Source organism: Epinephelus moara, chromosome 16 (genome assembly GCF_006386435.1).
Source record: "Epinephelus moara isolate mb chromosome 16, YSFRI_EMoa_1.0, whole genome shotgun sequence".
In the NCBI taxonomy this organism is placed as follows: domain Eukaryota; kingdom Metazoa; phylum Chordata; class Actinopteri; order Perciformes; family Serranidae; genus Epinephelus; species Epinephelus moara.
In genome coordinates, this window is record NC_065521.1 from 40,379,163 (window position 1) to 40,399,357 (window position 20,195).

Here is a 20,195-nt window from a genome sequence, read left to right on the forward strand (position 1 = left end):
AACATTAGCATGTTGTATTTGTGGGGGAAATGTGTCCAGATAAAGACAAGTGTTTGTCTGTGAATGCTGTGAGTTATAGTGAAGCTGATTTGTGTACTTGTGTTTGAAATTGTCTCTTTTAAGCCATGTTTAATGTGTGTTTAATGTGTGTTTTGAATCAACTAAACTTTACAGCACTTCACAGAAGCCCTGCAGCTGAGTAGTGTTTTGAGGTGTGACACAGACACACCACCGCACAAGTATAAATCCTGATTAAGGGAAAAAGTCTTTTTAGGCCCCATGACATCACATGGCGTTGTAATTCCACATTTGGCCACTACAAAAAATTTGCTTCAAAGCCTGGTGCTGTTCCTGGGGGCTTGAGCTGCACAGCATGACTCCTCCTGGCTCTGACTGGCTGTTTTTATTCAGGCGCGGTGGATTCTTGCAAATGCCATTATAGGAGCACTCAGAGGAACCAGAGGAACATGATTTTTTTTTAGAGATTATCTGTCCTATGTACGATGATTAGGACATAGTGACAGTTAAAACAAATGTAACAAAAAGTTGTTGTTTTTATTTTAAATATTACTGTAGCTTTATGTACATTTTGCTGGTAATACTCTTGTAAAATGTTGAATGCAGAGGTTGTGCTTGTGGTGGAGTTTCTTTCAGTTGTTGTGTATTTATACGTAACTAGGATGTGAATATTTCTTCCAAACCCTGGACACAATGCGTCCCATTCTTAAGATTTGAAGCCTCAGTAATGTGTCATGATTTAGAGCCCCATCAACAAGGATAAACACTGTCTAGAGGTCTTAAAGTTTCTCACCTTCAGACAGAATACCTGACACATTCTCTCGGTCCGTGCTGGAAAGGCGTGCGCTCACACCTGCTGACAGACGAGGCCACTTTGGTGCACTCACACATCAGCGGTGATCAAAGCCAGAGCCCTGGTGTTCTTCATCAGCTCTCAGACTGATACCTGGATCTACTCCCTCCCCACTTTGTTCACGAATTGGATGTGCTGATACAGAGCTATGCGAGGGAATCCGTAGTTTACTTTACGCCGCAGTCAATAGCGGCAAGTGAGAGATTGAACGCTTCTGACAGATCTTTCTGTGTCGTCAAGCAATATGGTTTTCATGTCTGCATGTGTGGAGTCTTTGATGTTCTCAGTCGAGACAGAGACTCACCTGCACACAATGAATCAGATTTTCTTTTGGCAAGTTGTGTGAGCCATCCCAGCCGTCACTTTATAGTGTATGTTACGCTCTGACAGTGCACATGCTTAAAATAAAAACACAATCTGTTTAATGGAAAGAGCTGAGCATTCCTTAAGCTGATGATTGGATTATTTATACAGTGATTTGCTGTTAGTTTTTAGCTCAGAAATGAAGGTAATAATTACCTTGGTCAGAGCCTTTCTTCCTTGAGCACAGAAAATCCTTGAGGGCAAGGTTTTAATGGTTTAATTACAATGGCGTGTGTTAAAGAGGATAACAAGCTCAGAGTATGGCTGATTTCCTGGCAATGATATGCTGTCTTTTTTATTATTATGTACGGAATGGCTAAGATGTGTAATTATAAGTCACATGTGTGGGCCAACCTGCACTGCGTCTTTTCTCCGAAGAAGTGAGACAATGATCTATGACATGGATATAAACACAAGAACTAATGTGAAGCTTTGACTTTTTAAAAAAAAAAAAAATTGCGGCCACTGGCTCTCATAAAGGGTGAATGTTTTTTTCTATCGCACTGAGCTGTTTGAGGTGATGATTCACAGTTTAACAATCATTCCCAGTGGAAATATACTCAAACTGCCACAGGCAGGTAACACTGGTACAACCCCAGCGCCACCGCAACTTCAAGTCATCAACATGTTAATATTTGTTCAAGTGTACAGGACTGGTATGTCAAAGGAATGATTCAATATTTTGGGAAATTTCATGTCTGTATAGTAACTATGAAGCTAAGCTAGCTTAGCTTAGCATGAAGACTGAAAACAGGGAAACTGTTAGCCTGGCTCTGTCTAACATCTGTCTACCAGCACCCACTTATTAACACATAACTTGTTTGTTTGTTTAATCCGTGCAAAAACCAAAGTGTAAAGACAACATGTTTTGATTTTACTGGGGGTAAGTGCCTGCTTTCACGTCACCTGACAACTTGGCTCGGGCTGGTTGTGTGAACAAACAAACAATTACTCTGCATTGAGTTTACATTGAACAGACTTTGGTTGGTCTATGTTGGCTTGTTTTTCAGGCACTTCTATGTTCTAAGTAAAGCTGGATATATTCGAGCTTTCCCAGTCGTCATTACGACTTAGATGTTGACATGAACTCCAGGAAGTCACTGCACCCAACTGAAGAAATAGTCCCAAAGTCCAAAACAAAACCCACAATTTGACATTTTTACTCTTCAGTTAATGCACGGATTTCGAAAATAAGATAGAATAAGTTAATTTGTGAGTTTGGAAGTGCTGGTTGGCAGATTTTGTTTCCTTTGAGCAGAGCCAGGCGAGCTGACTCCTGTTTCCAGTCTTTATGCTAAGCTGAGCTAACTAGCTTCTAGCTATAGCTTTAAATTGAACGGACAAATATGAGAGTGGTGTTGATTTCCTTAATTAAAGGCCAAAACACAATGACGGCAAATGACACCCATAAAAAAATACGTCCCTATTATTTTCAATGTATAACCCTGCATCAGCAGCGGCTAGACGCACATCGGCGTCCCTGGACGCTCCGCCCCGCCACACTTCATGCCAATGTCTTATTTCCAGCGTTGTCGCCCCTGAAATGAAATGCATTTTCCCCCCACTTGCCATCTACTTGTACATACCAGCTCCTGTAGCAGCTCTTTTTTTCTGCTCCTATAGCAGTTCAACTCCTCTCCTCACCACTTATGCATAAAGGGAACTCTGTTGCTGTTGCCTTGTTTCATGTGTGACGAAGAATGGCTGAGGAGAAACTTGTTGTAGAGGTCAAAAAATATCCTGAGCTAAACGACCCACATTTCCGTCATTATGAAGACAATTGCCCCAAAAATACTTCCTGGCGAGTCATAGCTCTGGAGATGGGCTCTCCAGGTGAGAAATCAAGCACACATGATTTTAAGCTAATGCATAGGTGGAAGAGGTGCGGATCTTTCCGTAAAAGTAGTAATAACTTTGTATGGTCATCTATTGATGAGCTGCACCAGGCTGGCAGTGTGTTTTCAGCATAACTCTTGGCACAAAAGCAATTAAGCTTTAAAGCAGCTTTTAACAATATTTAGCTAAAGAGACAGATATTTCCTTCAGGATTTTGTGGCGACTAAAAATGAAGCTAAAAGATTTAATTCGCCAGGTGGCCAGAAACAAGACTATGGATAAAATAAGACAAGGTTGCTCAGTAAATGCTGGATGTGTAAATAATAGGGCTGGGTATCACTGAAATAACCCACCACAAGGTAGTATTGAAATATGTGAAGTCAAACAATACCTGCATTTGATGCTTTTTGCACCGGGCTTCGGATCCCAGTTCCCCTCTGGATCAGCAAACTTTTTGTTGCTGCCATGTCTAGAGCCACTCCCTCTGGCAAATGGTTAGTTCAACAACTGCCCGGTAATGCAAGCTAACATGAGCAGCCACTAACATCCAACACCAAGTCACTGAACGGTCCGAACACACTCACACCAGCACCAGAATGGCTTGGCTGTGTCGTTACACCGGTTAATAACTGTTAGGTAAACTTAGCCGTGTGTGATGCTTAAAGTTAGCCCTGTCATTGTGTGTGCACGGGCAGCTCTCTGTCCCCAGTGCAGAGCTCACACTCCTGCAGCAGCCGCAGCTACAACCCATATAGTCTGTGGAGTGGCAAAGTTGAGTTGGCTTTAATACACTCTACTCTGTTCACATTAAGGGAATCTAATTGTCACTTTAAAAGTACTGGTATTGGTACCAGTATCATAATTTTAACAATGTCTAGCCCTAGTAAATAAGCTGTTTGATTCCAGGTTCTCCTTACCAACTTATTTCTGCTGCCCCCAAGTTACCACAAAAAAAAAAACAGTAATTTGAGGTTTAAGTTTTTCTCAAAGTATCACACTATTCCTATAAAGCTTACATAACTAGTATGTTAATGAAAATGAAAAATTGACATGTCAAAGGAAAAAGCAGTTTATCCAACAGGCTCCCAGTCTTATGGAAACAGTATTGAGTAGCGTAAAAGTATTCTTGTCTTGACCAAATCAGTCATGCTTTTATCTGTTTCCAAACCTCAAAATCACAACAAAAACACAGAACGATCCAACACACAGCCGGCGCAGGGCCTGTTAAGTTGTTTATTTTGTCTGCTGTCAGAGAGAAGAGAAAGTCAGAGAGAGGGGGGGAGACAGGGAGAGGCTGCTGCAAATCCCAAACATAAAAAAACAGTTTTTATTCCAGTATATTGTAAAAGACAAACAAGGAGTAACTTTGTTGTGGTGGAACTAGAGGCAAGTCTTTAACAGTGAAGAAAGGGTCATGTTGGTTTTGTAGATAAGTGATCCGTGTCCCGCTGCCAACCCTAAACAAATTCCATTTCAGGCAGCTCACCTCTATGGCTTGTCTTTATCTCCTCTTCTATCTCAACTGAAGGCACTTGACATTTGGGGAAGGGTTAGAGTAAGATTCAAGCTGGAATTCGTTCAGCTTCACATTTTTACCAAAATGAAAACACATCAGTTGTAGCACTGTGCATAAAAACGCTTCTTGGAGTGTTTCTTATCTCCCTAACAGATCCCAGTCTCCTATACAGTAATTTATTATAAATTTCAGATAAGCAGATCGAGCGTACACACGATTAGGAAACAGACTAACAATCTTAAATCATCACTCGCCCTGGTACACATACTGTATATACATGTGTTATCTCGTTTATTAAATTTTCCATCATTACATTACTCAAACAAGCAGTATTAATAAAAGAAAATACAAGTATGTCTTTTGGTGACGGAGAAAGTGTTGGCCATTTTGACGTGTTGTTTTAAACTACAGTAATTGAGGACTGCAATCCACAGAATCTACATCACACGTACACGGGGCAGACTCATTTTTCACCGCAGTGCTCATGGAAATTTTCATGTGCTGAAAAAAATCAAGGTTTGTTTACATTCATCCGAGCACACTGGGCAAATAAGAACTGACGTGGCACCTGAGTGAATTATCTGGAATGAAGAAATAAGCATGAGGTGAGGCTTTCGGAGGAGAATGGTGACTAAACTTAGATGGCAGATTGAAAGAGCCTCTTTTGAGGAATTGCAGTCGACTGGGCAGGAGAGACAGAAAGAGAGAGGTTTCCCTGTGTGACCTTCCTTGGTGTCTGGCACCATTTAATTGTATCTTAGGGCAGGATTTTCCAACGATGGTTTTAAAGGAAGAAATAATGACTCATTGGATTTAGCTTCGTAGGTACGGTCTTTTGCATCATGCCTCAATTGGGCAAAAATTATTTAGAAATAAACTAGTAAATAGTATTTTTTTATAGGCTGTAATTATTGAGTGAGAACACAGCGGCTTTAGAGAAAAGTCTGCATCTGTTAAAAATGTTCCTTGTCATTAAAATCTTGCTTTCCTGTAGTGGGACATGTGTATTTTATAAAATGTATAAAATAATGAGGCCCATTTTCGTAGTGGTCAGACCATGGAATTACAACTTCCGGGTCTGTCACTTGATGTCACTGGGCCCAAACAGACTTTTCCCATAGACATACACTGGGAAAGAGACATCTGTAAATTAGTGGATACATTTTTTGAGTGTCACAACCCCGTTGAAATGACTCGTTCCACCACCTTGATTTGATTCATTCAGTCTGATAACATTTTAAAGTCTTGAAGAGACACACGGTTAAATCATGTTATTCCCAATTCAAGTTAGCAGAGCATTAAACTGGTTCAACCAGTGGAAGTCTGTAGTACACTTGCTTTATGGGCCCAATGATGCGGAAGATTCGGGTAATTTTACACCCTGGAAGTTAACCTTCTTTTGGCTTAATGTATCACTAAGCAATTTTCATAGGAATGAACAAGGCCCCACCTACAATGCTATCTCCAGTTCTCTTTTTACATCTATGGTTTTGAAGGCTTGAGTCTGGCATCTTGGCCGTCGCCATCTTGGATTTTTGGAGCCAGAAGTCACCATACTTGAATGAGAGGGTGGAGGTGACCCCAAAGCCCTGTACATACTCCGCAAGAACAGAGAAATTTGTTCTTTTTCTTGAGGTGGCAAGAACAAGAGCAAAGTTCTTTCTGGCCAGGACATTTCATACTTCAAGAGAAACGCAAGTGCAGAACTCCTGGGAGGTCCTCATAGGCCCCTCCCACTGCCGCATACGTCACACGCTTTTCCGCATTATCCATGCCCACTTCAAATTTCTGACCAATCACAAAATAGTTCTCGGACACCACACAAGAAAAAAGTTCTGCCCAGATGATGTGTCAAGAACAAGCTCTAAGAACTCCCAAACCAGGGCTGCAAGAAAAAAATGCAGCACTGCGAGAGAGAACAAATTTCTCTGCTCTTGTGGAGTATGTAAAGGCCTTAAACTAGCTGCTGGCTTGGTTAGCATCGTACATTTACAGCTATGGTTAATTGTTATAATACTAATGCTAATTTTGCTAGCAAAAAATAGGCTTAAAACCATTAAAACCAACAGAATTACCGGAAAAACTGAATGTTTGACTCCTTAGAGGGTCTTGTAGTACAACCAAACACTGAACAAGACTTTTTAGGGCTCATTTATACACCCTTTATGTACCAAAATGGATTTGTCCGTTTCAAACATTGTAAATGTCGCTGCCCAAATACTTCCATTTATCTATTATGATGGCATACATACAACCAATAAATGGCACTAGAGGGCAAAGTCAAAAGTTTCATACGATGACGAACGAGGTGACAGGGGAGGAGGTCATAATGATGTACCTTTAACGGAGAATTCTTTTCACTAAGATATGGTTTCCCTCCATTCCGCCATTTTTTTATTTCTTCATTATTTCCTACCGTCGTATCATGCTTGAACTATGCTACACTGCCCCCCTGATCTCTGATGGTGCTGCTCTGTTTCATCCATATCTGTTAGCTTTCAGAAAACATACACAAATACTGACGAAATGAAGAAGGCTCTATCCTTGTCTGTATACCTATCCAACAACTTTCATGAACTAAAACCACACCAAAATAGCGATGGCTAGGGTTACGCCTGTACTCAATGAATCTGGGGTAACACCATGGTTATGTTACCTAACCAGTGGTGTCAACGGATGGCAACCACCTGTCGCTCAGAATGGCCTCAACCTTAATTATGCACAACATTAAGCCATCTTAACATTTAAGCAGGTGAGTTATATAAAGATTCACCTCTGTACAGTTGTCACACCAGGGAAATCAGCTAAAGAGACCAAAACTGTTGTTGGCCAGCAGACAGCCTGTCACTCAAAGCGGCCTGCCCTTAAATACATGAACCTTTAAGCCTAAATAAAATGTAAACAGTCGAGGTTTATAAAAAAATCACCCCCATACAGTCGTCATGAATGTTGAAATTAGCTACACAGACCAAAACTGTTTTTTGTACCAGGCTGTAAACATGTTTATTTCTTCTGTAAAGTTGGACATTTTAACATGGGAGTCTATGGGGATTGACTCGCTCTTGGAGCCAGCCTCAAGTGGCCATTAGAGGAACTGCAGTTTTAGGCACTTCAGCATTGGCTTAATTTTTCTGCCCAGGAGGTTGCCGCTTGGCGTATACATTTTTTGTAATGCTGTTTATTTTACTATGCAGTCTGTAAACCATTCTGAAAAGCCACTTATTATTAATTATATCGTAATTTTCCTTGATATCCTTTATTTCTAATAGGTTAATGCTCACATTGGTCCATTAATTCATAATAAATTCTTTGTCTGTGTCTTTGTTTCTGCTGCAGATTTCAGACAACCAGCGAGTGGATCCACTGGGATCATGGATGGACTTTGTCAAAAGACCTGTTGGCAACTTCCCTGGAAAATGTCGCAAACGCAAACGACCCCTGGTAAACCCAACAGATGGACTGTGTGTCTTGCAGTTCTTCAAACAATTGCACTTGATTTATGATAACTGGCACATTTTCTTTGTTTACTACAGCAACTGGTGAATAAGACAAACTTGCATAATGATTTTCAGATCAAGTTTGATGCATGACAATGTTTTGTATATCTTTTCTCTGCAAGCCGGGTCCACCTGGTCCTCCAGGTCCTCCTGGCCCTCAGGGACCTCCTGGCTCTCCTGGGGCTGAAGTGACCCAGGAAGTTCTTCTGCAGGAGTTCAAAGACATGATTAAAGGTAGAAACATGTTGGTTTTCCAGCCCAGGCACATTTCAGCTCCCCATTCTTTATTTTTGCAGAGATAACCTACAGTTAACATTTGGATATGCACAATTTTATGTCCACGATATAATATTTCATCACATTATCATGAGAAAATAGTTTGAAAATCAGTGCTTACTCAATCTGCACTGTTATGACCTGGATGTTTCTCTGTCAGAGGCTACAGAGAGGAGAGCAGCAGCACTGGACAGACAAACCAGCCCCAGCCAGCTACCTACTGCTCTCCTCACCCTGGAGGGGATGACCTCCTACCGGCGAATAGAGGAGGCTTTCCACTGCAAGCTCAAGGGACCTGTGGTGGTCGACAAGAAGACTCTGGTGGAGCTCCAGAACTTTCAGACAGTATGTTTGTTTGAAACTGAGTAAATGTTTATGAACTGGTTCGGCTTTGCTCCCAGTGTATGGCTGAAAAAGAAAAAGTTTTGGCTAATCCTCCTCTGCATGGTTACACGCTTTGTTTCTGACCCATTTGCTTCTCTGTCTTAACTGTGTTTGAAAGAGCGAGTGTTTGGTAATCATCGCTTAGTTTGCATGTGGGGGAATTATGAGAGGATCATCCCCTCGCTGGTAACTGGCACTGGCAAAGCATGCGCTGCCACTCTGAGACTCAGACTGGCTCTTTGGTCAAAAATATCTACTTTTTCAATTCTACACATCACTCTCTGGGCGGCATACAAAAGGCACTCTGTCTCTGACTTGGAATAAAGTGTGGAGAGGACAGAAATAGACACTGTTTGAAACAGCATGCTGTAGTGGAAGAACTATGCCCTGTTGGGATGGGCTGACAAGGCTGGAGGAGGGAGGATTAAGCTTTGCTGAACTATTTAACATGCTAACACAGCACTATGTTAGAATAGGCGTGTTACTATGGCTTTGGAGAAGATGTTGTACATGTTTTTGCAGAGTCAGAAGTAAATAGACAGACAAAAATAGAACACAAGGCAACAGAGGATTAAAATTAACATGTCTTCAGGGGCCTTTAAGCCTCGTCACACCAGAAAGTGGAACAGTGAAATTCATCTACATGTCTTCATGAAATATGTGGCTCCATATAGACCTGTCATGATAATTATGTCATCAGCTTATCACCAACATTTTGGCGCATCAATCCCCATCCACTGCTTGCCCGATTCCTAAGAAGACTAAAACCACACTTCAGAGACGACACAGCGTAGCTTACCGATAGCCTGCGGCTGCACTTATGGAGTGAAAAAGGCACAATCCTGATGGTTGTTAGCTTGCCAGTCCCTGGCAACAAGCCAACAAATCTGTCGTTTGTTGTTATACCCTCCAACAACTTTATCCCCTACTCCGTAAATCCACCATCAAACCCTCTGTCTCTCAGACCGTCCATGCGTGTGAGCCGACTGCAGCACACCGGACGGATTATGGAGGTAACTGCGGTGTTCCAGGAGCTTCTCTAAGTTTGTCTGTTAGTTGCAAGATTCATCACTTAGTTTTGTTTTTGTTGGTTAAATTCTGTATGAAGTCTCCAACTGAGTATTTTTGGGCTACTTCTAAGAAGGTACTACAATTTTATATATACTTTCTTGTATATATTTACAGGCATTAATTACTTTTAATGACTTTTTTAAACGTTTTATTCCAAATTCCATTTCTAGTGTCTGAATAGTCTCAAGACATAAAAGTTCATTGCTCTTTTAAATGGTTTTCTTGTATTATTATGCCATTATATTATCATTATATCAGTGGCGTAAGATGGTCTCAACATGGATAATATTGTTTATAACTAGGGATTTACGATAATATCGACAGGTCATTCATATCATCCGATATTGGCCTTAAAATGAAATATCGGAAATGGCCAACATTCTTTTTATTGACTTGCACAATTAATAAGTATTACATACATTGAAAAGTTTTGTATTTCATGTCTCCATCTGCTGGCGGGCCATCATGATAAGAGTATGTATGTATATTATGATGTTAATTCCACTACAGAAGAGACTTGATGATCACTAAAATTAGGTGGGGAAAAAAGTGGGTATATCGATATCGGTATCGGTTATCGGCAAATGAGTTGTTAGATATCTGCATATCATATATCGGCAAAAAAAAAATCCAATATTGTGCATCCCTAATTATCACATTTTTTTTCTGGGACAATATGTCGTCCAGCCAAAGACGTTATCATGACAGGCCGAATTCTATGAGCCTAGTGACACTGTGACAACTTGCAGGTCTAGTGGGTAAACTTTAGCCAGTGAGCTAACTGCTAACACAGCCTAGCTTGCGCTAGCTCTCTGACGTTCCTTCTGCTTTGTCTTTACTGTGCCATTTACTGTCCCCTGACATTTTGTTCTCAGGATTGTACATCGTGTCATTCAATACAGAGTTAATGAAGAGATAAAAGAAGCTCTCCAAGCTAATGAACTTGCTAAATGTTAGACAGCAGGCGAGGTATCTTGGTCGCTAAAGGACCAGTTTATTCAAAAGACTGAGTGTTTGTATACCCTTCCTCTTTTGTTGAGAGCTGAACTCTGACTATCTCCCAGAGAATTCATTATCACTCTAAAATGTACTAATATAAGTTTCTGTGCTTTCAGCCACCAGCTAAAGGAGCCTTCCTCAGAGGGTCAGGAATGGACCAGTCTACTGGGAGATTCACTGCTCCCATCACTGGGATCTACCAGTTCTCTGCTAACGTCCACATCGGTAAATCACAGTCACTCTTTTTTATGGGTATCACAGTACAGATACAGAGGCCTTAAGAGTTTCAAACAGTCAAGGAGCAGTCCTGGATCCTCTAAATTTTGTACATAATTGATTAGGCACTTCAGGGCCATGACACATGTTGCATTTTTTTACACCTTGAAATCCAATGTTTTCAACGTAGACGACTGAAGACGAGCTCAAAAGCGACAACAATGTCGTGCCCTTCAAACTTTCCCAAGTGCCTTTTTTTCAGGGCGTGACAGCTGAACCCTGAGATAAACATAGTTCAGCTCATGGAACTAATCACAGGTAGATATCTTTCATTTATTCGGTAACTATCAGCCTGTGGTAAATAAGGACGAGAAACTGATCATCTTCGTGTTGGGCTTTACATCTGTCCCACAAACGATGTCCCACGAACACCTGAAAGAAGGTCAGCTCCATCACTGTGCAACATTAGGCACAACCCTGCCCTTAGAAGTAGGCATAGCACCCAGTGCCTGACCTCACATTTTCCAGGCATTAAAAGACACGATGTCTTCTAGTCCTTAATGTTTTGACTGACTGTTTACTGAGCCCCACGCCCCCCCTCATTTACTGTTGCTGCACCTGTAAAACATTCTTCTCTTTCACAGCACCTATGAATTTTGGAATAATGGGTCCTTAATTTCAGACAGAGGCAGACAAGACTATTTTATTTCTAGCTGACAATGATTGTTTTTCATCCCTGACATGACATCTGACAAATTCTATCAGTTGTAGCTAGCTTACTTTAGCTCCATGGGTTAGTTGAAAATGCTGTCTTGGTCTGACTTTTTGATTTTTTCTTCCAGCTGATTTGTTTTAAAGTGACAACTCTGTAAAAAAGGGTCTTAAATATGAGGTTTACGTACATGACATTGTGCTTAAAGACTGAGGCTAAAGCTACATGCCCCAGGAAAAAGGTAGCATTTTTACCAATTGATAACTCATGTAAAAGATGTGGAAAAATAGAAACAGCTCTGTTCTTGTACACAGATAATCCAGACACTCAAAAAATTATATCAATAGGAGGAGAAGGAGATATTAAAAGCTTTTATTGTAGTGGTTAAATTATTAAAAGACCACAGTGGGTCTTCATCACTGCTTTCAAAAATGTTTTTTAAATAGTTTTCCGTCCTCGTTGATAATTTTTTGCAGTGTTTGGATTGTCGTCCTGTGTATCCAGTTGTTTTCCGCTCTCCACAAGCACCCGATATTATGATCTATGCTTGATTATACAGAGCAACCAGTCATCTCTTTTTCCTAGCGGTGTTTTTGTATTACAGTGTAGAGCTAGTAAGACCAAGTATTAAAAGTATGTTATGGAAAAATGAAAGATCAGACTGTCCGTGTGTTCTAATATTACCCTGTTTGGCTGCTTCGCTCACATATTTGTTCATATTTTCACCTTTTTTGTTACAAGATAAAAGTCTTTCAGGATGACGACTGATGTATTTAACAAACTTAATGCTATCTCAGGTAATGTGAGCTGGGATTGCTAGAGTGTAAACTGCACCAAATCCAATAAAGAGCAGGAACGAACCACTAACACACAGTTTAATCCATTACTTACACTTTTGCTCTTGTGTTTTTGGTTTTGGAGTTGGAAAGACGAAAAAAATCCATCATCCAAACTCTTTATAAACAGACTTCTCTCTCATTACAGCCTCATGTATACAGACAGCTTCAGGGTGTGGAGAAATCCATAGCCTGACAGGCCTGTTGAGTTTTGTTCACTTCAAGGGGAATATATATATGTATTTGTGAGCAATGGCTGAGTCAGTATCCGCATGTTGATTGTGAACATTTTGCCTCCTTACAGACCACAATGAGGTGAAGAGGAGCAAGAGTCAGCTCAAGGCCAGGGATAATGTTCGGGTGCTGATCTGCATCGAATCACTCTGCCACAGATACACGTAGGTATTCTGTATTATTAAGTGTGCTAACATGCGCACTTGCATCTCAGTTTTGAGTCTTATTCTGGTTTAAATCTTATCCCAGATTTGATGTTAACATGGAAATGGATAAACCTGGTTACTCATGAATGCACAGTATCAGGTTTTGATCGTGTGAGCATTTTTGTCGTGACTCCTAGATGTCTCAGCCTCTACTTTCTGTACCAACAGAGCATGTTCAGAAACATGGATAAGATCTCCACATGCCACAGTATTCTGTTTTTTCTTTTGGAGTACTTCAGGAAGCATATCCTGCATTTACATGGACAGTAAATGCCCTTGTTGTTAAAGGGACAGTTCACCCCCAAATCAAAATTCCATATTTTTCCACTTACCTGTAGTGCTATTTATCAGTCCAGACTGTTTTGGTGTCAGTTGCAGAGTGTTGGAGATATTGGATGTAGAGATGTCTGCCTTCTCTCCAATATAATGGAACTAGATGGCACTCAGCTTGTGGTGCTCAAAGTGGCAGCAATGTCTCTTTACAGAAATCATGACCCAGTTACTCAAGATAATCCACAGACCTTGTTTTGAGCAGTTAATAAATGTAATAAATTTTATTTATAACGCGCTTTTACAAGTGCTCAAAGACGCTTACATAAAAATAATAACAGTTTAAAATACAAAACAATATACAGTTCATGTAGGAACTATTTTCTTCACCTGGCAACTGTATCACTGTGCAGAAGGAAGTGTGCATCTACTCATGGACAAGAGGCTCGTGCTTGTGACAGTGCGAGATGAAAACCTTAATTGCTTCCTCCTCGGCTGAGCAGTAACGTTAGCTAGCTCAGTGGTGGTAGGTGAGCTAGCAGTACATGCACACTTTCTTTTCTGCCATGTTATGGTTAGCAGGTGTAGTTTGGTAGAAAGAAAATAAAATGTTTCCCACAGACTTAAAAGTTATGTGTGGCGGTAGCTGACAAAGTTTTGTCGTTTGTTGTTTGTCTCTTTGTGTGTGTGCGTGTCCTCGTGATCTTTCCATGTCCCCTCTCTGCATTGCGGGTCCGTAAACAAAGCCCAGAGTGTCGTGGGGTGGAGAATTGATCTGTGTGTTCAGTTTAAGGTCGGATCAATCAGAGCTGATAAGATCAGATCGGTGAATTAGAGGAACAGCTGCTGCAGAGGCGAGTGAAAGCAAACTTTCTGTTGCTGCCATCGCACAGGTCAGATGCAGTGCTGGACCGCAGGGTGCATAGTTTGGACAGAGCCAGTTTCACGTAAAGTAGAATGGAAAAATTATGGGCAACACTAAAATGAGAGTGCTGTTGTTCTAAGAAATAGACCACTCTATTTTTACATGAATTAACAAATGTCTAAGTCTCATTTTCATTGTGCCTGGCACTGTGCTGCTTTGTCTGTGCCCAGAGTACACGATACACTCTGGAGGTATTGTGCTTTGAATAAACACACACTACATATAATCCAACAGCGCTCCGAATTAATGGTCCAGCTCCAAAAATAAAAATCAATAAGTGGTGGACAATGCTGATACTGTGGCGGGCCGCCACAAAGAAATAAATGTGGGGGAAACCCTGCTACATGAAACTGCTCACAACAAGGTCTGTGGATTATCTTGAGTAACCCGGTCATAGTTTCTGGAAAGAGACATTGCTGTTGAGTTTTTCAAATATATTTTTTGCTGCTTTGAGGACCACAAACTGAATGAAATCAAGTTCCATTATATTGGAGAGAAGACAGACATCTCAACACTCTGCAACTCACACCAAAACAATCCAGGATGACAAATAGCACTACAGGTAATAGGAAAATATGTATGTTTATATATTCATTCCTTGAATCCAAATCGAATTCACTCTGCCGAAAACTCTCTGTTACCTCAATAGATTGTATCTATGTGGTTTTTATTTACATGCCTAAAACACATGCAGGTCAGTCATACCACCTATCACCAATAGGAGTTAATAAAACTGATCTAGGGAGCAATTACTCTGACAACAACAACCATCACGTTGCATTCTTGACATTCTTGTTTTGACAAATTGTTTACTTTCCCTGTGTAACAGTGATATTTTATTGGTGTTTAATGCTGCCTGAACTGTCAACAGAATTTACGAGCTGTTGAAGGTGTTGTCTGTTACTGTTTGTGTGGAACCAGTTTGGCATTTCCTGTATAAAAGCAGAGCAGGTCTTTAAAGGAAATGTCCTCTCACTCGGAGCCCTCGTCCCTGTCGCCTAACTAATCTTTATAGACTCACCTTTGACACTTCAGGCAGCCTGTTACACTCAGCGGCACAGCAGCGAAATGCCCTTGTTTGGGATGTGGGAGTCAGATAATGAAGTATCTGATACAGCGTTTCTACATGACGAGAAATTACAAATCCAGTTGGGGAAGGTTTTGAGTTCTTTCCAATATTTCAAAATCTCTATTTACATAAAGTCAGTGAAAACTGCAGAAATGAATTGCTCCCTCAAGTCTCCCCCGGACTGCGCAGAGCTCCGCAGCCTCCCTTCTAGCTTGGTACAATGAGGAGAACGTATAAATAATATTATTATGATGGGTTACCTAACCCAAAAGAGTCCTTGGCTTTTGGTTCTTTCGAGCCAAAGCCCCAGCCAGTCTCTCCCTCCCACACATGAAAATGCAGAGAATGTGAAATGAGGCTCATTGTGATGGCAGTTGGAGTGAAGACAAACATGATTGATTTGCCATAAAAATGTAGCATTTTCCACTTAACAGGAGCCAGTGCTCTCTGTGTGTGGTTAGAGCCTGCAGCGATGTTACAGCCATCTACACAGACTCTCAGGGCACGGAGTTGTTAAAGGAAAAGTTTGACATTTTGGGAAATACGCTTGTTTGCTTTCTGGCTCAGAGTTAGATAAGAAAATTTAATACCACTGTCATGTTTGTACGCTAAGTATGAAGCTGCACCTGGTTAGCTTAGCTCAGCATAAAGACTGGAAACAGGAGCAAACAGCTAGCGTAGCTCTGTCTGAAGGTAATAAAAGGTGGATTGTTGTTTTTACACGTAACTTACTTACCTGTACAGTAAATATGAAGCTACAGCCAGGAGATGAGGAGATGTTCAGCTTAGCTTTGCTTAGCTTAGCATAAAGACTGGAAACAGGAGGAAGCAGCTAGTGTAGCATTGTCCGAAGTTAACAGAAGGTGAATTGTTGTTTTTACAAATAGATTTCTTACCTGTACAGTAAATACAAAGCTACAGCCAGGAGATGGTTAGCTTAGCTTAGCTTAGCTTAGTTTAGCATAAAGATGAGACAGGAGGAAGCAGCTAGCCTGGTTCTGTCCAACTATGACATGCCGTCCTTGAGCATCCAAAACTGACACTGGAGGGGTACGCAAGTCATATTTTAACGTGTAAGGCCAATGACTAATCATACGCATTTGGCGAGTAGGGAATGAGAATGTGTTGGGTATGCAGGTTTAGACTGAGCCAGGCTAGCTGTTTCCTTCGTGACCTGTCTTTGTGCTAAGCTAATTTAGCTAGCTGCTGGTGGTAGCATCATATTTGTACATACACATGTGAGTGAGTTTCTCATCTAACTCTCGGTAAGAAGATATAGAATGATTCCTTAAAAGATAAGGCATTTTGCACTTTAACAATGTCTTAAAGAATGGTAATTTGGCACAAATTGTTGAAAACACAATATTTATTCTGAAATGTTCTTGTTTTGATATCATCGCAGTTCACTGGAGATGATTGTTGGATTAGAAAGTAACAGCAAGATATTCACTGTCAGTGTGCAGGGGCTGCTGGAGCTACAGGTGAGCACCACGCTGAGAAACACACGAACATGAAACATCTGTATTGGTGTGAATCTTTCTTGCATCATTGTTTTGTATTTCCTCCTCAGGCCGGGCAGTACACCTCCATATTTGTGGATAACGCAGCAGGCGCCTCCATCACAATACAGAATGGGTCCGATTTTATGGGCATGCTGCTCGGTGTATAGCCTCACGACATGAATAAGGCATCATCCAATCATCCACTGCTGCCTTTTTTTTGTTTTGTTTTTTCAATGGACTGCTTGGTACCAAACCACAGGGGAGGTTTGAAGGAAGGACGCGAGGCTGACATGGACTTGACTGCTTGTCAGATGGTGAAAGGACAGTGTGAAGAACTCAAGGACTGAGGTTGTTTTTCACAGCGCACCACTGCCACTTCCCCGAGGAACTTGGATGCCTGTCGCTTCACCAATAAAAATAACCTGAAAATAAAGTACGTCTGTTACAGTATACTTTTCCTGGTTGTTGAAGACCTTTGCGGTAAACCAAATATCAATGTTTTTTGATGTTCTCTGGAAAGATATTGGAAGAGCTGGAGAACATGAGAAAGTACATTTGTGTTAAATGTGTACTGACATGTTAATGTTTGTTGTCTACATGATCTATTATGTACACACTCATGAACTATAGTTATTGTTTATCATGGATTAAGTCTCACACTTATATATGTTATATGGTACATAGACTGTGAGTACACTGGACAATGGAAACATGCTCAATAGACAGAATACGGCCTCACGAGACCTTGTCCCACATATGTAATTACAAGGGCTGTCAGAATAATGTGTTCATTTTCATTAATTAACAACAACGCGATTGATCGCGTTCCATGGTACCCTTTGACAAGGTGCTTCATTGAAAGCCACAGTGGCTTTGTCACATGATGGAGGCAGATGAGACAATGCTGCTTGGCCCTGTGAGCAGAAAATTTACATTTAAAAATACCCAGATGGAACTCTTGATAGGAGCATCGTTCTCTGCAATTTCTGCAGGGAGGAATTTTCGTACTATCGCAGTACTTATAGTCGAAAATATCACCTTAACGCAAAGCAATTAGCAGCGAACCCGGAGGTCAGAGCTAGCACAGCCTCTAATGCTAGAGCTAGCAGCCAGCCTCATCAAACCACAGTCGACCAGGTGTTCAGACACAAACTGAGTACGTCTACTTGTGACTGACTAAGAGGACGGGACAGTTGTGTCCAAAATCCAGCAGCCTTACTAAGACACACCTGCCAAAATTCAAATTTTTTTCTTAATCGCTTTACAGCCCTAGTAATGACATCTTTTGTAATATTACTATAACTGCATTTTTAGCCATTCTAGCAGTGTGGCAATGTCGGTTGTTCGGTCCATGCCAAAATATTTCAACAACAGTTGGATGTATTTCCATGAGATTTTGCACAGACATTTGTGGTCCCAAGAGAATGAATCCTACTGTTTTTGGTGGTCCTTTGACTTTTCATGTAGCGTCCAAGCCCCGAGGAGGAGCGCCAAGCTTTGAGGCCAAGTTTATAGTGGCCAAACAGTGGCATTACAACTTTTGGGTCTGTTACATAATGCCATTGGGCCCCCAAAGACCTTTTCCTATAGACTTACATTGTAAAAGAGACATCTGTAAATCATTGGATTTTTTGAGCATCAAAACCCTTGAGAGATAACTTATTTCCCTATAAGGATTTGACGTATTCAGTCCAAAAATGTTTTGAAAGTCTAGTAAAGATTCAGGTTATTTTGTGCGCAGAGTTCAGCCTTCTTTGACTTTTTGCTCCAGTGAGCAACTTTCATAGGAGTGAATGGGGCCCCGTCTCCAAAGCTGTATCCCATTCTCTTTATACATCCATGGTAGCCTTGCCATGAGGCTGACATTTGTTGTTTTGAGTGAAATATTGCAACAACTGTTGATGGATTGGCATTAAATCTGATCCCCTCAGGAAGAATTTGTAACCAATGTTAGCATGCTAACACGCTAAGATGGTAAACATGTTTAGCATTGTACCCACTAAATGTTAGCATTGCCATAGTGACAAGGTTAGCATGCTGATGTTAGCGTTTAGCTCAAACAGTCATTGTGCCCAACATACAGCCTCATAGAGCCGTTAGCATGGCTGTAGACTCTTAAAGCCTTTTCACATTACAGCGGGAAAAGAAGGGTCTTGCGCTGTGCTCTCTGAATTGGTTGGTGCAGTGTTTACCACTACCGGACACCCAGTGGCGTTTTAATAGACAACACCACCTTAGCACAATGCCATTGTTGTTAGCATTAGATTGCAAAGCTGCATCTGCATGCTGAAATTTTACAGAGCGAATATCTGATTTGTGTGGTGTCGATATGAGGCCGGTTATATTATTGTACACTGATGGAAATTTAAAGACACAAGTAATTCCATCTTTCAGTTCAAGCAGTGGTGAAAAGCAACAAATGTCAGCTCAGGTCAAAGTTCAACAAATTTGAATTCTCTTTGCACCACAGATGTCTGCGCAAAGTCAGCACAACACACCACATACACAATAATGGAGAAAAGGCTGGTTATCCACGACTATGTGCATACGCCTTTTTTAAATGTGTCAGACAAATCGAGATTCACTTCGACTGTTAAGAGCTGTAAGAGAACTGTTTTTTTACCTTAAGATTATTTTTACAGTCTATTTTGTGTTATCATTCATCATCTTTTTTTTAATTTTTACTGTATTTTATTATTTTCTTGACATATAGATGTTTGTAATTTATAATAACTAATACACCAGTTACATTGGAAAGCATTGAAATTTGCTATGGTATTTATGTGTATGAATCACTTGTTGATTGACACTCGTGGACTCTTGAAACCACAGATTATTGCAAGAATAAAATTTATCTTTTTGCTATTTTTTTATTATCCATATTATGCTGTAATTTGAAATTAAACTTTTTAAAAATGATGCCATTCGGTCTCCGCCCATAATAATGATGGTAATAGTGATGTTCGTTCATTTATAGGTATACTATGCAAAATTTGTAGTACAAAATGAGGGAAATGTGTCAATATCTGAAGTTCAGTTCTGAGATTGTTGTATGTAAATAGTTTTCTGATCAACCCATATCAATTTCAGGCTTAAAATTCCAATTTGGCCCCACCCAGTTTCAATCCAAACTCCACCCACTTCTGGTCTAAACCACGCCCATTTCAAGTACATTTACAGATACAGATAATTTAGTTGGTTAGCCAATTACAGATACAGATACAGATAATCATGTATTTGCTCAGCCCTAGTTTTTATCTGCAGAGACTGCAGAGTGTCTGGGATGTTTATGGGCGTGTGCCCCCACAGCGCTCAGGTCAGATTGGGGCTTCATTAAAAGGTAGCTTCGAGGTGTCAGACGGTAGGCAGTAGCCATTCAATAGATGCAAAGAAAAAAAAAAAAAAAAAAGAC

The 20,195-nt window shown here is 40.7% G+C and overlaps 1 protein-coding gene across 1 annotated transcript in view; it reads left to right on the forward strand.

The window, feature by feature from the left end:
* Nucleotides 1-19,702, forward strand: part of c1qtnf12 (C1q and TNF related 12) — a 30,734-nt gene extending 11,032 nt beyond the window's left edge. The window contains exons 2-8 of the mRNA XM_050066233.1: nucleotides 7,923-8,027; nucleotides 8,206-8,317; nucleotides 8,520-8,704; nucleotides 10,930-11,038; nucleotides 12,882-12,975; nucleotides 16,684-16,762; nucleotides 16,852-19,702. Of these exons, the coding sequence (XP_049922190.1) occupies nucleotides 7,923-8,027; nucleotides 8,206-8,317; nucleotides 8,520-8,704; nucleotides 10,930-11,038; nucleotides 12,882-12,975; nucleotides 16,684-16,762; nucleotides 16,852-16,950 (783 nt within the window). The 3' untranslated portion in view covers nucleotides 16,951-19,702. The remainder of the gene's footprint in view (nucleotides 1-7,922; nucleotides 8,028-8,205; nucleotides 8,318-8,519; nucleotides 8,705-10,929; nucleotides 11,039-12,881; nucleotides 12,976-16,683; nucleotides 16,763-16,851) is intronic.
* Nucleotides 19,703-20,195: the final 493 nt, after the last annotated feature.